This window comes from Esox lucius, chromosome 10, assembly GCF_011004845.1.
Source record: "Esox lucius isolate fEsoLuc1 chromosome 10, fEsoLuc1.pri, whole genome shotgun sequence".
Taxonomy (NCBI): domain Eukaryota; kingdom Metazoa; phylum Chordata; class Actinopteri; order Esociformes; family Esocidae; genus Esox; species Esox lucius.
Window position 1 is genome coordinate 4,810,705 of NC_047578.1, and position 14,846 is coordinate 4,825,550.

Genomic DNA, 14,846 nt, shown 5'->3' on the forward strand with positions numbered 1-14,846 from the left:
GTCCCAGCACCCCACATAAAACTGTCAGTCTGTTAAGCCCCTGATGTGCCCTGCACCCCACATAAAACTGTCAGTCTGTTAAGCCCCTGATGTGCCCACACCCCACATAAAACTGTCAGTCTGTTAAGCCCCTGATGTGCCCAGCAACCCACATAAAACTGTCAGTCTGTTAAACCCCTTATGTCCCCAAACCCCACATCAATAGGGTTCATTGGTGTCCCAGGGTATTTGGCACAATTGGATGCAGCAGGCCATGTGTTTAATGTGGAAGGGGCTTGACTGTGTACAGTGTGTGTTTGGGTGTGTTTACAGTGTGTCTACAGTGCGTGAGTGTGTGTGTACTACTTCCTTGGCTCTTTTCTAATCATGTTGTGTCCTAATGATAGGTCTGGTACCGCAGCTACTGGGCGTGGCCCCGGAGAAAGCCATAAAGCTGACAGTAAGTGCCTTGTTTCTCCACATGGCGCCCAGTCAGGCACCATTCAAGCCCCAGTCATAACGGAGCCCCTCCCAGGGATCTAGTTTAGCTGTAGTTTTAGTTTAATGTACAGTACAGATTATATGTACGCACACACACACACACACACACACACGGACACACACACGGCTAGCACATTCATGTGGTACATCCACTCTGCCCTCCCGACCACCCCAGTGTGTCCTTTAAAATTAAAGGTTAGTTAGCGTTTAACAGAACCACATAACATATGGATTCAACGCAGTATAAACATTAAGGTCCCGATGCCAAGTTGCACCTTTCTTTTGTATTTTCAGAGTCAACACATTCAATTGGAACTTAGGATGTTTCTTTTTCTTTTCTTTTTTTAAAACTTTTTTTACACAGAGTATGAGTTGTAATGAACAGGATGCCATTGTATTTTTGAGATAACGAATTCATAATAATTCTATTGGAGAATACTGGTTTTAATTTAATTTCCTACCAACTTACAAGCAAATACCCAATTAATTAACAGTTACACTGGCGGCATAAATCAGGCAGTGGCTTTCTGCACATAGCTAATTTAAAGCTGCAACAGCAGATTCCACCGCAAGTAAACCATTTTGGAAATGGCAAACAAAAAAAACATCTGACCACTAATAAAAAAAATAATGAGTTACAGATTGACTGCCCAAGACCATGCAGTGTCAATAGGATTTATGCTGAGTAACATACCAGACCCAGGGAGCCAAACGCAGGTGGAGTGGCCCAGCCTGAATTCAGTTCCATAGGTTCATCTTGTTGCTTTGTTCAAGGCAAAGATGCCAAAAAGCACAGCAGAAATACACTATATTCTCTCAATTTTGTGGTTTGGTGAAATAGCCCAACTTTAAAGACATGAAAAGCTGGCTTCCCGTAACTCGATTTTCTACAGATTTCTTGTTTGGTGTAATCGTCACGTTTATCATACACAAAATACATTCCAGTCATCTCAAGGATGCCTTGGACCCACTACAGCAGTTTTTCTTACAATAAGGAAACCGAATATGACTACAGCTAAGTCTACATTGAGTAAAAAATGGATTGGTCAAGAAAATGTTACAGTTTTGCTAGTTGTTCCTTCTGCTAGTTGTTGCTCACTCTTGACTGGAGTGAAAACATCATGCTACCAACCCTTTAAAGTACTTTACATCTATGTTTAAATTTAAGTAATTAAGCAGAGCCACTTAGAGTAGTTTGGGCCTGTTATTCTCTGTGTGTCACATGTTTTGTCTTCCCACCACAGGTGAATGACTTTATCAGGGGGAAGACAAGACAGAAAGATGGATCAATCCCTCTAGCTGCTGAGATTCTTGCTGGTGGTTGTGTGAGTATCGCTGTGTCATGTTGCCATGTCGCACCTCTAAAAATAGCAGTGGTTGGCCTTTTTTCTTTATTGCCTAGTATACAGGTGCTGGTCATATAATTAGAATATCATCAAAAAGATTTATGCCAGTAATTCCATTCAAAAAGTGAAACTTGTATATTATATTCATTCATTACACACAGACTGCTATATTTCAAATGTTTATTTATTTTAATTGTGATGATTATAACTGACAACTAATGAAAATCCCAAATTCAGTATCTCTGAAAATTAGAATATTACTTAATATATTACTTAAAATATTTTTTGAAATATTGGCCAACTGAAAAGTATGAACATGCAGCAATTACTGCAGCAATGCGGCGTGGCATGGAGACGATCAGTCTGTGGCACTGCTCAGGTTTTATGAGAGCCCAGGTTGCTCTGATAGTGGCCTTCAACTCTTCTGCATTGTTGGGTCTGGTGTATCGCATCTTCCTCTTCACAATACCCCATATATTTTCAATAGGGTTAAGGTCATGTGAGTTTACTGGCCAATTAAGAACAGGGATACCATGGTCCTTAAACAAGGTACTGGTACCTTTGGGACTGTGTGCAGGTGCCAAGTCCTGTTGGAAAATTAAATCTGCATCTCCATAAAGTTGGTCAGCAGCAGGAAGCATGAAGTGCTCTAAAACTTCCTGGTAGACGGCTGCATTGACCTTGGACCTCAGAAAACACAGTGGACCAACACCAGCAGATGACATGGCACCCCAAACCATCACTGACTGTGGAAACTTTACACTGGACTTCAAGCAATGTGGATTCTGTGCCTCTCCTCTCTTCCTCCAGACTCTGGGACCTTGATTTCCAAAGGAAATGCAACATTTACTTCCATCAGAGAACATAACTCCGCAGCAGTCCTTTTTGTCTTTAGCCCAGGCGAGACGCTTCAGACGCTGTGTCTTGTTCAAGAGTGGCTTGACACAAGGAATGCGACAGCTGAAACCCATGTCTTGCATATGTCTGTGCGTGGTGGTTCTTGAAGCACTGACTCCAGCTGCAGTCCACTCTTTGTGAATCTCCCTCACATTTTTGAATGGGATTTGTTTCACATTCCTCTCCAGGGTGCGGTTATCCCTATTGCTTGTACAGTTTTTTCTACCACATCTTTTCCTTCCCTTCGCCTCTCTATTAATGTGCTTGGACACAGAGCTCTGTGAACAGCCAGCCTCTTTAGCAATGACCTTTTGTGTCTTGCCCTCCTTGTGCAAGGTGTCAATGGTCGTCTTTTGGACAGCTGTCAAGTCAGCAGTCTTCCCCATGATTGTGTTGCCTACAGAACTAGACTGAGAGACCATTTAAAGGCTTTTGCAGGTGTTTTGAGTTAATTAGCTGATTAGAGTGTGGCACCAGGTATCTTCAATATTGAGCCTTTTCACAATATTCTAATTTACTGAGATACTGAATTTGGGGTTTTCATTAGTTGTCAGTTATAATCATCACAATTAAAATAAATAAACACTTGAAATATACCAGTCTGTGTGGAATGAATGTATACATTATACAAGTGTCACTTTTTTTATGGAATTACTGAAATAAATCAACCTATTGATGATATTCTAATTATATGACCAGTACCTGTAGAGTGATCTGTCAGTTACATTAATATGTAGTGATCAGCACAGGCTGTCCACTACTGATAAAAAATAAATAAAAAAAGATCTATATGTATTGGTCACAAAATATTGGAGTTTTGCTAGTTTTTGCTACTAATTCGGAAAAAATGCTACCATTGGAATGTATATCCCGATCAGTATCGATACTGTATCTAGTCAGAGAAGATGCTTCACTACAGAGCTATGCTAACCACTTCTATTCTGTTTTATCCGTGGTAAGAAACCCACTGCCTGCGATGGCGTTCCCATCTCACACCACACACTGACCTGAGAACAGGTGTTTCTATGCTTGACCAAACCGCAGACGGCAACAGACAGAGTAGCTACCTGAGACCCCCCCCCCCCCCCCCCCCCCCCACTACACACAGCCCGTTTGATCAGTGAGCTGTCACACCCCCTGCCCACCCCACTGTTTCAGGTCTGCCTGACCCTATAGCATCACCTATAACCCCCGACCCCCCCACACACCCACACACAAACACACACACACACACCTGACATCTTCCAACCACAGAATAGACGCTTTTCACATCAAACCCGGTGGACGCTGATCGGCACAGCAGAATACTTTGTGATCACGCGTTGTGTGTGCCCAGTTGCGTGCACTCCCATAACCCCCCGCCCTCGCCGTGTAACACGCACAAACGTGTGCGCAACGTAGGGGTCCCGTGTCAGAATGTACAGCTGTAAGTCGCTCCGGATGAAGGCGTCACGAAGGGTTAAATGGACCAGATTTGAAAAGGCAGTTTATTGGTTTGGAAATGGGGTCTGAGGTATAAGACCTCTCGTTCTACATATCTAGTGTTGTAAGGAAGGACAGCCTACACGCAGAGAGAGAGAGAGTAGATTGAGGCCAGAGCCTGTGCAATGGAGTGAGGACGGACAGATTTTTCCTCCCTTTCTTTGTGAGATGTTCTGACAGCTTCTTTCATCCTGCCTCAGACCCTGGTGTTAAAGCCTGTGCGGCACTCTGCTTTTATCACACACACACACACACACCGAGACATAGACACAAGCACAGACTCAGATATGCACGCACACACACATTCTGTTTAGTGAGACTTCAGCCACATCACATGAAGTCTGTTTATATGATTTGGAAGCTGTGAAAGTGTTGGTTTGGGCTCCGGCGACACAGCCCCAAACTCTGGAAGGAGTCGTCTGCAAGGACTGGAGAAGGGGAGAGGGGGAGAAAGAGCCAAAATAAGAGGAGAGGTGGAGGGAGGGAGGGGAGGGTTAGAGAACGAGTTAAAGAGGAAGGGGGGAGAGAGAGAGAGAGAGAGAGAGAAGGAAGGAGGGAAAGAGAGATTGCAGGGTGTTGGTTTAAAATACATTGAGTGATCTCTGATGATCTTGTCATATTCTGCCTGCTCCTCTACTGGCCTCTGATCTCCTGTTTTTTTACATTCACCTCCTTATCCTCTCTCTCCTCCACCACTCTCCTTTAACTCTGCACCTATCTCTTCTCCACCACTCTCCGGCACCTCTCTCCTCTACCTGTCTCATCTCCCTCTATTTCACCTCCTTCTCCTCATTTGCTTTCCTCCACCTCGTTTTATTCCACCTCCCCCTCATACTTTTTTGTCTGCCTCCTTCTATTCCACCTCCCTCTCCTCATACTCTCTCCTCCAACTCCTTCTACTCCACCTCCTTCTCCTCATAGTTTTTTTTCCACTTCCTTTGATTCTATTACACTGTCAAAATAGAAAATGTAACCAATCTTTTAATCAGTTTAACTCTATGACTTGTTTGGACATGACAGGACATCAACAGACTTTAGCCAATAGTGAGCTTAATGTATAAAATATAAAAATGTGGCTTTCAGAGGAAGTTCACCCATTTTTTCAGTATCTCTTGTTAAATTCAGCGGACTCTGAACTTGAAGTGGCTACATGCGTTGTGGAAATCTGTCTTAGCATGTTTTACAACATTCCAAGCTCATTTTACATCAGAATCTCATTGTGGTCTTTGCACTAAGCTTTCTTGTTTATATGGTCGTGAACAACAAAAATGTGCATATATTTTGGTGGGACAGTCATTAGTTTGTCACATCAATTTAGTCCAGAGACATCCAGAAGGAGATTATGATGCGCTAAGGATTTTGGAGCGTTTTATAACTTGCATAGACACATTTTCATTATGCAGTATAGTCAGTGGTAACTGATGATTTAGAAAAATAAATATGAATAAATATGAAAATAAGATTTGGGGGGGACACTCTAACAGCAAAGAACGAAGGTTATGGGTGTCATGATTCAGCTGGGTTTTGAATTGGATGAACTTCAGACGTTTGAGAAATTGACGTAATGTGTGGAATATTTGTTCATCCAGCATACTTTGCTAGAAGTGAGCTGAATGCTAAAAAGCTTGTTGACAATAATTACATATTCAACTTGTCCTTTGGAAGGCCACGCTGTATTTGTTTAGCGACATGCCCTGATGTTGATCAAACCCCAACTTATTGCAGTTGGATTTCTTACAACTGTGTGTTGAATTGACTAACACTAATTGATTTGAGCTAAATCTGGACAAGCTTGTTGAGTGAAATTTTTGTTTTCTCAGGACCACACCAATAATTTCCCAGCATGCTCTATTTCAGGTTAATTCAGAATTCTTTCAATTCTAGCATATATATATCATTATGCTATGCATATACAGGTGCTGGTCATAAAATTTGAATATCATCAAAAAGTTGATTTATTTCAGTAATTCCATTCAAAAAGTGAAACTTGTATAATGTATACATTCATTCCACACAGACTGATATATTTATAGTGTTTATTTCTTTTAATTTCGATGATTATAACTGACAACTAATGAAAACCCCAAATTCAGTATCCAACAGGACTTGGCACCCGCACACAGTCCCAAAGGTACCAGTACCTTGTTTAAGGACCATGGTATCCCTGTTCTTAATTGGCCAGTAAACTCACATGACCTTAACCCTATAGAAAATATATGGGGTATTGTGAAGAGGAAGATGCGATACACCAGACCCAACAATGCAGAAGAGTTGAAGGCCACTATCAGAGCAACCTGGGCTCTCATAACACCTGAGCAGTGCCACAGATTGATCGACTCCATGCCATGCCGCATTGCTGCAGTAATTCAGGCAAAAGGAGCCCCAACTAAGTATTGAGTGCTGTACATGCTCATACTTTTCAGTTGGCCAACATTTCAAAAAAATCATTTCTTTGTATTGGTCTTAAGTAATATTCAAATTTTCAGAGATACTGAATTTGGGATTTTCATTAGTTGTCAGTTAAAATCATCACAATTAAAAGAAATAAACATTTGAAGAATATCAGTATGTGTTTAATGAATAATATACAAGTTTCACTTTTTGAATGTAATTACTGAAATAAATCAACTTTTTAATGATATTCTAATTTTATGACCAGCACCTGTATACATAGCATCATTTTACACATGGATGGCCGTTCCAGTATATTATTTTTAAGTAGTCTTAATAAGGCATTTTATTTGGCTCAGCAGTCAATAAGTGACAACTAATATATATTGTGTGGATTCTAATAGGAGTTAAACATCTTTGCAAGACTGTGTCAAGATTGGTTGATTAATTGTAAAGCAGAGAGTTAAATTATGAATGTTGGCTAAACATTGAATAAACAGAGGATGATCAAACTTCTGCAGATGGTTTCTTAGTTGTATGTTGAATTCAATTTTTTTATTACATCATCAACCCTCTTCTACCCTTTCGTCTGTCCCCCCCCTCACCTTTCCTCCCCCCTTCTCCTCCTCTTCTTCTTCTCCTCCCTTTCCCCCCCTCATGCCTTCTCTCCTTCCCTCTTTCTTCCCCTCATTGTAGCCTCGGAATTGAACTCTGTGCGGGTTGCCAGGTCTTAATGATTATGTGCGGGTTGCCAGGTCTTAATGATTATTTGGTAAGAACTGCATGCTTTGTTGACTGAGACGCTGCTGGCGTGCTTATCTGGCGGTCGCTGGTTCTCATTTGAGGGCTTAGTTACTCAAAATACACACAACGTCAAGAGCACAGGGAGCAGCATGAGAGAAACGGAGAGAGCGGGTGAGAGATATAGACCTGGAGGTAGAGGGGAAGAGAGAGAGAGGGTGAGAGAGATGTATCAGGAGGGAGAGAGAGGGAGAGAGAGAGAGGGAGGGAGGGGAATGAGGGAATACAGTATTGCTTTGTTCGTTTTCACTGTAGCACTAATTTAGTGTAAATCACTTAAATTTGCATGGTTTGGTTTTCAAGCCTCTGTAACGGTTTGTTATTTGTCTCCGTTGCAATTTTATTGCAGTGTTTAACACGCCCGCGGCCACACACGCAAAGGAACACACGCACGCATGCACGTGCGCCTGTGTAAAGGCCATTTTAGCGTTCTCACAGCACCTTTGAAAGTGTGTATGGTTATTGTATGGCTGTTGTTTGCTAACTCGTGCTAAGCTGTTGTTTCCTTTGAAAAGTCGACTGTTAGCTGTTAGCTCCCGGGTGTTTGCGCGGATGCGTGCGTGCACAGAAGTCTTGTGTGGTGTTGCTGACTCGAGAATGCGGTCAGCTCTGCGGTCTAGGGGCCTCATCCCTCACTACAAAACACACACAAACACACACACACACACACACACACACACACACACACACACACACACACAGTCTGTAGTGCTGAAGCGTGTCTGAGGTGCTGACTGCATCCCCCAGGGGATCACCTTGCCTTGTAATTACCTGGAATTATCAGTCACTGTGACACTCTGTAATCAAATCTCCCTCTCTGTCTCTCTCGGTCTGCCTGTCTGTCTGTCTCTCTCTTTCTGTCTCCCTCGGTCTGCCTGTCTGTCTCTCTCACTCTGTCTGTCTCCCTGTCTCTCTCGCTCTGTCTGTCTCTCGCTCGCTCTCTCTGTCTGTCTGTCTCACTCTGTCTGTCTGTCTCTCTCTCCCAGTCTGTCTGTCGGTCTGTCTGTGTCTCTGCCAGTCAGATTAGTGTCCAATTGATGTGTGAGTGAGAAGGGTTATTAGCTGATCAAGTGGGCCTAATTTAATTTCATCATCTTGGTGTCGTTATAAATGCATCTCTATTAGATGGCTGCTGTAATCAACTATGAAAATTAATCTCACGCCAAAGTAAATAGCTGTAAATTCATAGCCGTGAGTTGTAAGAATGAAGCATGGTCCTCCTCGTCCTCACCCTCCTCATTCAGCTCTGTTGGGGAAGTGTGGGCCAGTTCTGCTCCACTCTATTTAAAGTTCTTCTACCTTCAGTGGGTCGATTAGGATCTCTGCCTTAAAATATGGGAACGCTTACATATGAATTTGGAGGCGGCTGTTAAAAAACATGCGGCTGTGGAATCAGATTGGGGCGCTAATTTGACGGCGGGGGGGGGGACACAATTCAACATTCATAGTCTGTCGTGAGGGTGAGGTGGGGGGGAGAAAAACAACAACTAACAGTACAGGCCCTATTTAAAGCCGGGAAAGGACTCCATGGAAACAGATTTCTATCTAATTGCACTGTGCCACTTTCTGCATGCAGCCACGGTTTCCAGTGGCAACGAGGGAGGGAGGGAGAATATTCCAGAACGGTCGCCACCTTCCTGGCTAGCTAGGTCTCAGCTGTCCCTCTCCGTGCTGAGACAGTTTTAAGCGCCGCCGCCGAACAGTGCGACAGATACTGAGCTCTGGCGGTGAACATGAAAGCTCTCGGAGAGGTAACCTGTTCGGGCCTGTGTGGGGGGTGGGGGGGACTGGAGAAGGGTGGTTCAGATGCCGGAGACAGACTCTGTGGTCTGTATACAGTAAACACCCACTGCTACCAGGGTCTGTCTGCAGACGGAACCCACCAGGCCATTCACCCACCACGCCGGGCCACGACACCCACCAGGCCATTCACGCACCAGGCCTTTCACCCACCAGGCCATTCACGCACCACGCCAGGCCATGACACCCACCAGGCCATTCACGCACCACGCCGGGCCACGACACCCACCAGGCCATTCACGCACCACGCCGGGCCACGACACCCACCAGGCCATTCACGCACCAGGCCTTTCACCCACCAGGCCATTCACGCACCACGCCGGGCCATGACACCCACCAGGCCATTCACACACCAGGCTGTTCACACACCCAACCGGGCCACGACACAGGCCTATTCTGATCTTTTGCCCAGTCATTAGCAACAGAGCCGATCCGGAAAAGTGATCGTTTACGAGTTCCGGGTACCGTCCTGTCAGCGGATCGGGTGAATTATCCAGGTGTCGAGAAGCAAGTCCTTTATAACCGGTAATGATTGATTTTCTGTCTTTCAGGCGGGTGGGTCCCAGGTGATCTTCACCAATCCCCTGGAGATTGTAAAGATCCGCCTGCAGGTGGCTGGAGAGATCACCACCGGCCCCAGAGTCAGCGCTGTGTCTGTCATCAAGGACCTGGGCTTCTTCGGCCTCTACAAGGTGCCTCACGCTGTGATCTACTCTTAGGGTCCGTTATGTCATAGCTGTACCACCGTCCGTTGGCCCCTTTCTGCTGTGACCTGAAAACAGCTGTCCTAGTGACTTCTCGGTTTGGGTACTGTTTGTTTCTGACACCCCCAAGCACTTCAACCACGCTACACAGCGTTATCTCGCCTTTTGTCCTGTCCCCACACTGCAAGGTACAGGACACCTGAAGGTTGAACTAAGGCCATGTATTTAAGTGGTAGGTGTAGTGTTTAAAATAATATATATAGTATATATTTTTTATATATACAGCTCCGGAAAAAATTTAAGAGACCACTGCACCTTTTTCTTTCCTTTCCAAAAAAGTTGAAAAGGAAAGTTTTGAGTGAGGAACAGAAGCGTTCAATTTGCAGTGGTTTAACCCTTCTGTTCCTCACTCAAAAAAGAAAAAGGTGCCATGGTATCTTATTTTTTTCCGGAGCTGTATATATGAATACATATATTAATATTTGTATGAAAAAAAATATTATATACATATATACATTAAAAAATGTTGGGACAGGGCCATGTTTACCACTGTGTTGACTCACCTCTTCTTTTAACAACACTCCATAATTATTTGGAACCTGAAGAGACCAATTGCTGTAGTTTGGAAAGTGAAATGTTTTCCTGTTCTCTCTTGATATTGGATTTCAGCTACTCTACAGTTCAGGGTCTCCTTTGTTGCATTTTTCCGTTTCATAATGCGCCAAATATTGACAGGACTGGACTGCAGGCTGGCCAGTTTAGCACCCAGACTATTTTACTACGGAGCCATGCTGTTATAATACATGGAGAATGTGGTTTGGCATTGTCTTGCTGGAATAAGCAAGGCCTTCCCTAAAAAATACCTAGTATGGATGGCAGCATATGTTGCTCCAAAACCTGTATATATTGTTCACCCTTAATGGTGCCTTCACACAAGTGCAAGTCACCCATGATATGTGTACTAATGCACCCCAATATAATTATGGATGCTGGCTTTGGAACTGTGCGCTGATAACAAGCCACATGGTCCCTCTCTTCTTTATTCTGGAGGATGCGGCGTCCACGATTCCCAAAAAGACACATTTTGAAACAATAACCTTTAGGCCACAGGAAAAACCAGCCCCATGGTCAGCACCCAGACACCAGCCCCATGGTCAGCACCCAGACACCAGCCCCATGGTCAGCACCCAGACACCAGCCCCATGGTCAGCACCCAGACACCAGCCCCATGGTCAGCACCCAGACACCAGCCCCATGGTCAGCACCCAGACACCAGCCCCATGGTCAGCACCCAGACACCAGCCCCATGTTCACCACCCAGACACCAGCCCCATGGTCAGTGAGTTTCCCTCTGAATCCGGACAGCAGAGAGATTGACTGGAACATTATTACATTATTATGTGTCGTGTTAACTGTGCCAGATAACTTGCTGACAATGACCATATTAATACTGCAGTGAATACCAGTGGTTCCATAGTAATACTGTAGTGAATCCTAGTGGTTCCATAGTAATACTGTAGTGAATCCCAGTGGTTCCATAGTAATACTGTAGTGAATCCCAGTGGTTCCATAGTAATACTGTAGTGAATCCTAGTGGTTCCATAGTAATACTGTAGTGAATCCCAGTGGTTCCATAGTAATACTGTAGTGAATCCCAGTGGTTCCATAGTAATACTGTAGTGAATCCCAGTGGTTCCATAGTAATACTGCAGTGAATCCTAGTGGTTCCATAGTAATACTGTAGTGAATCCCAGTGGTTCCATAGTAATACTGTAGTGAATCCCAGTGGTTCCATAGTAATACTGTAGTGAATCCTAGTGGTTCCATAGTAATACTGTAGTGAATCCCAGTGGTTCCATAGTAATACTGTAGTGAATCCCAGTGGTTCCATAGTAATACTGTAGTGAATCCCAGTGGTTCCATAGTAATACTGCAGTGAATCCCAGTTGTTCCACAGTAATATTGCAGTGGTTCCATAGTAATACTGCAGTGAATCCCAGTGGTTCCATATTAATATTGCAGTGAATCCCAGTGGTTCCATAGTAATACTGACGTGAATCCCAGTGGTACCATAGTAATACTGCAGTGATTTACAGTGATTCAGTTGTAATACTGTAGTGAATCCCAGTGGTTCCTTGAAAAGGCTTCTCTTTTCATATTCCAGGAAATATCAATTTGAGCTCTGATAGGATTTTCATGGGAGAACTGACTGCTCTGGTTTTATAAGATCAACGATCAGTGTGATTTTACTTTTTTGTTAAGATTCAGGCTTAATCACAAATTAAATATTTTGGGTTTCAACACTTTATTTTCTTCCAAGTACATTTATAAAAATGCTTCAGCTCACAAACTACATTACTTATCCATTTCTATTGTTCCTTCGTAGGTTAATTGTTTGTGTTGGTCAATTAGTGGGCTGTCTGTCGCTCTGTGTGTGAGACAGCCTCCTCGTCTGCATCTGTCTGTGTGTTTATCTGTCTGTCTGTGTTTTTGTCAGTCTGTTTTTGTCTGTCTCTCTGTGGTGTCTTGAAGGAGGTTGAATCTGGTCTGGTGTCTCCCTGTGAGTCTCCAGTCCAGTCCTGTGTGCTGCTGAGACAATGTGCAATGAGAGAGCGGCAGGAGGACTGGGAGGGCAGACGAGCTCCAGCCTGCGAGTCCCAGACGGGCTGGCTCCTCAGGGCTGTGCCCAGGCACAGAGCACCCTTTGTCAGGCTAATTACCCTGCCCCTCAGCTTCTTTCTTTGCCTCTCCCTGCTACCTACATCTGCTTTCCTCCTAGATGGCTAACTGACTGACTGACTGACTGACTTGGGTGGGTGGGTTACTGACTTGCTGGGTGACTGACTGTTGCGCTAGTGCCACCACTGTTCACCGTGGGAACTCCAACCAGGACCCCATCACATGTATGTTATTAGGACAAACCTTTTCACTCATGCAAACACAGTCGTACATCCTGCAGTCCTCATAGAACCAGACAAACACAAACACACACACACAGACTAATCAATGATACTTAATGCACCATGCATAGTCCCTCCTTCAGAGACCAATCATGTCGTCTCATACTGTCCTGCATTTACATTCATGTCTGTCTCCCTGAACACTGTCACTGTTGGCCTGAGTGGTATTCAGAAAAACAAACGAGGAACAACACAGCATTTTCTCTATCCAGAAGAAAAACAGTAGAAACACGGTAAAACACAGTCTGTGTGAACGTGTCCCGACTGGGCCAGTCTGTTGGGCCAGTCTGTGTGAACGTGTCCCGGCTGGGCCGTCTGTTGGGCCAGTCTGTGTGAACGTGTCCCAACTGGGCCGTCTGTTGGGCCAGTCTGTGTGAACGTGTCCCGGCTGGGCCAGTCTGTTGGGCCAGTCTGTGTGAACGTGTCCCGGCTGGGCCGTCTGTTGGGCCAGTCTGTGTGAACGTGTCCCGGCTGGGCCGTCTGTTGGGCCAGTCTGTGTGAACGTGTCCCGGCTGGGCCAGTCTGTTGGGCCAGTCTGTGTGAACGTGTCCCGGCTGGGCCAGTCTGTTGGGCCAGTCTGTGTGAATGTGTCCCGGCTGGGCCAGTCTGTGTGAACGTGTCCCGGCTGGGCCAGTCTGTGTGAACATGTCCTGGTGATACCGTCGCCACCTTTTCAACAGGCTCTGTGGTATGTCGGCCTAGGCTTGGGGAGGGGGTGAGAGGGGAGACGGGGCAGAGAAAGGGGAGACAGCAAAGTGCTTGAGGAAAGAGGAGATAGCAGCTAGCGTACAGTGAGGTATCTGTGCTAACTGTGTGTATGAACGCTAGGAGGATTAACCCAAGCAGTTTAATGAAGCCTGTCTAAAGGGGCACTTCTCCTGGGCAGTGCCACAAATGGCACCCTATTCCCTATATACCGCACTTCCTTTCTACCAGGGCTCTATACTGTGGAGGGTATAGTGTGCCATTTGGGATGCAGTTCCTTCCCTTTCTCTTCCTTGCACGACCTCCCCTGGACGGCAGCCAAGACGTGCAATATGAGGAAACGTAATCTGGTTGAAGAAGATATGGCTTTGTTTACTATGACGGACAGAGGCAATCTTCCTCCTCTTTTCCCCTGATCTTTTGTCTTTTACACACTTTTTTCCCCGTATTTTTTTGCTGCTGAAGATGTGAAGTGAGGAGAGGACAGGAGTTATAGCATTTATTTGGGTCCAGAGCTGTTCCTGTTCAGGTCACATGACCTCTGTAAGCCTGTAGATATCTGCCTTTCAAATATGAAGGGAACAGAACCTAGTAGCAGATATTTTTGGGATTGTTATATCTCTCGGAAATAAAACCACATGCTTAGAAAGTATGTTCCAGTAAAACTGGAAAAAGCAAGATGTTTGAAGGTAAAACCTTTCCACAAGGGCTGGAAAATGGTTAGAAAGTTACTGTTTGTCTGTGAAGACCTCCTGAGGGGAAAGTACAGAACATCTTTGTCTCTCTCCCCTTTTCGGTCTTCCCTGTCCGCTCTCCCTCTGTCTTGCTGATCCCTTCCTTTCTCTGTCATACTTATTCTCTTTCCTCTCTCTTTCCCAATTTCTCATTGTCTTCCCTCTCCTCTGTTTCTCTGTGTTGACCCTTGCATTGTCTGATGCCTCCCTTTTTGTTTTTATGTCCTCCCCTCTCTCTCTCCCCTCACCCCTCTGTCTCCCCTCTGTCTCTTCAACGTGCCCCAGGGAGCCAAAGCGTGCTTCCTGAGAGACATCCCCTTCTCAGCCATCTACTTTCCCTGCTATGCTCACGTCAAGTCCTTCATGAGTGACGAGGACGGACGGATCGGACCGTTCAAGCTGCTGTTGTCGGGGGCCGTAGCAGGTGAGGTGTCCAGAATCACCGTGGCTTGGTCTCCATCTGATAAAATGGCTGTCTGTCTGGTTCCTTTCGTCTGCGTCTCCCTCGCCCTCTCGGTCTGTCTCATTGGTCTCGTGTATGTGACA

At 45.0% G+C, this 14,846-nt stretch overlaps 1 protein-coding gene across 8 annotated transcripts in view; it reads left to right on the top strand.

Moving 5' to 3' along the window:
• Positions 1–14,846, top strand: part of LOC105030261 (calcium-binding mitochondrial carrier protein Aralar2) — a 49,464-nt gene that overhangs the window by 27,454 nt on the left and 7,164 nt on the right. For 4 of the 8 annotated variants that reach the window (XM_034294792.1, XM_010903989.4, XM_034294793.1 and 1 more), the window contains exons 12-15: positions 387–439; positions 1,725–1,805; positions 9,749–9,889; positions 14,586–14,724. In XM_034294792.1, coding sequence (XP_034150683.1) covers positions 387–439; positions 1,725–1,805; positions 9,749–9,889; positions 14,586–14,724 — 414 coding nt within the window. Of the gene's footprint in view, positions 1–386; positions 440–1,724; positions 1,806–9,748; positions 9,890–11,004; positions 11,237–12,398; positions 13,561–14,585; positions 14,725–14,846 lie in introns of those variants that run through there. The other 4 variants (XR_004576271.1, XR_004576272.1, XR_004576273.1 and 1 more) reach the window with 2 other exon arrangements.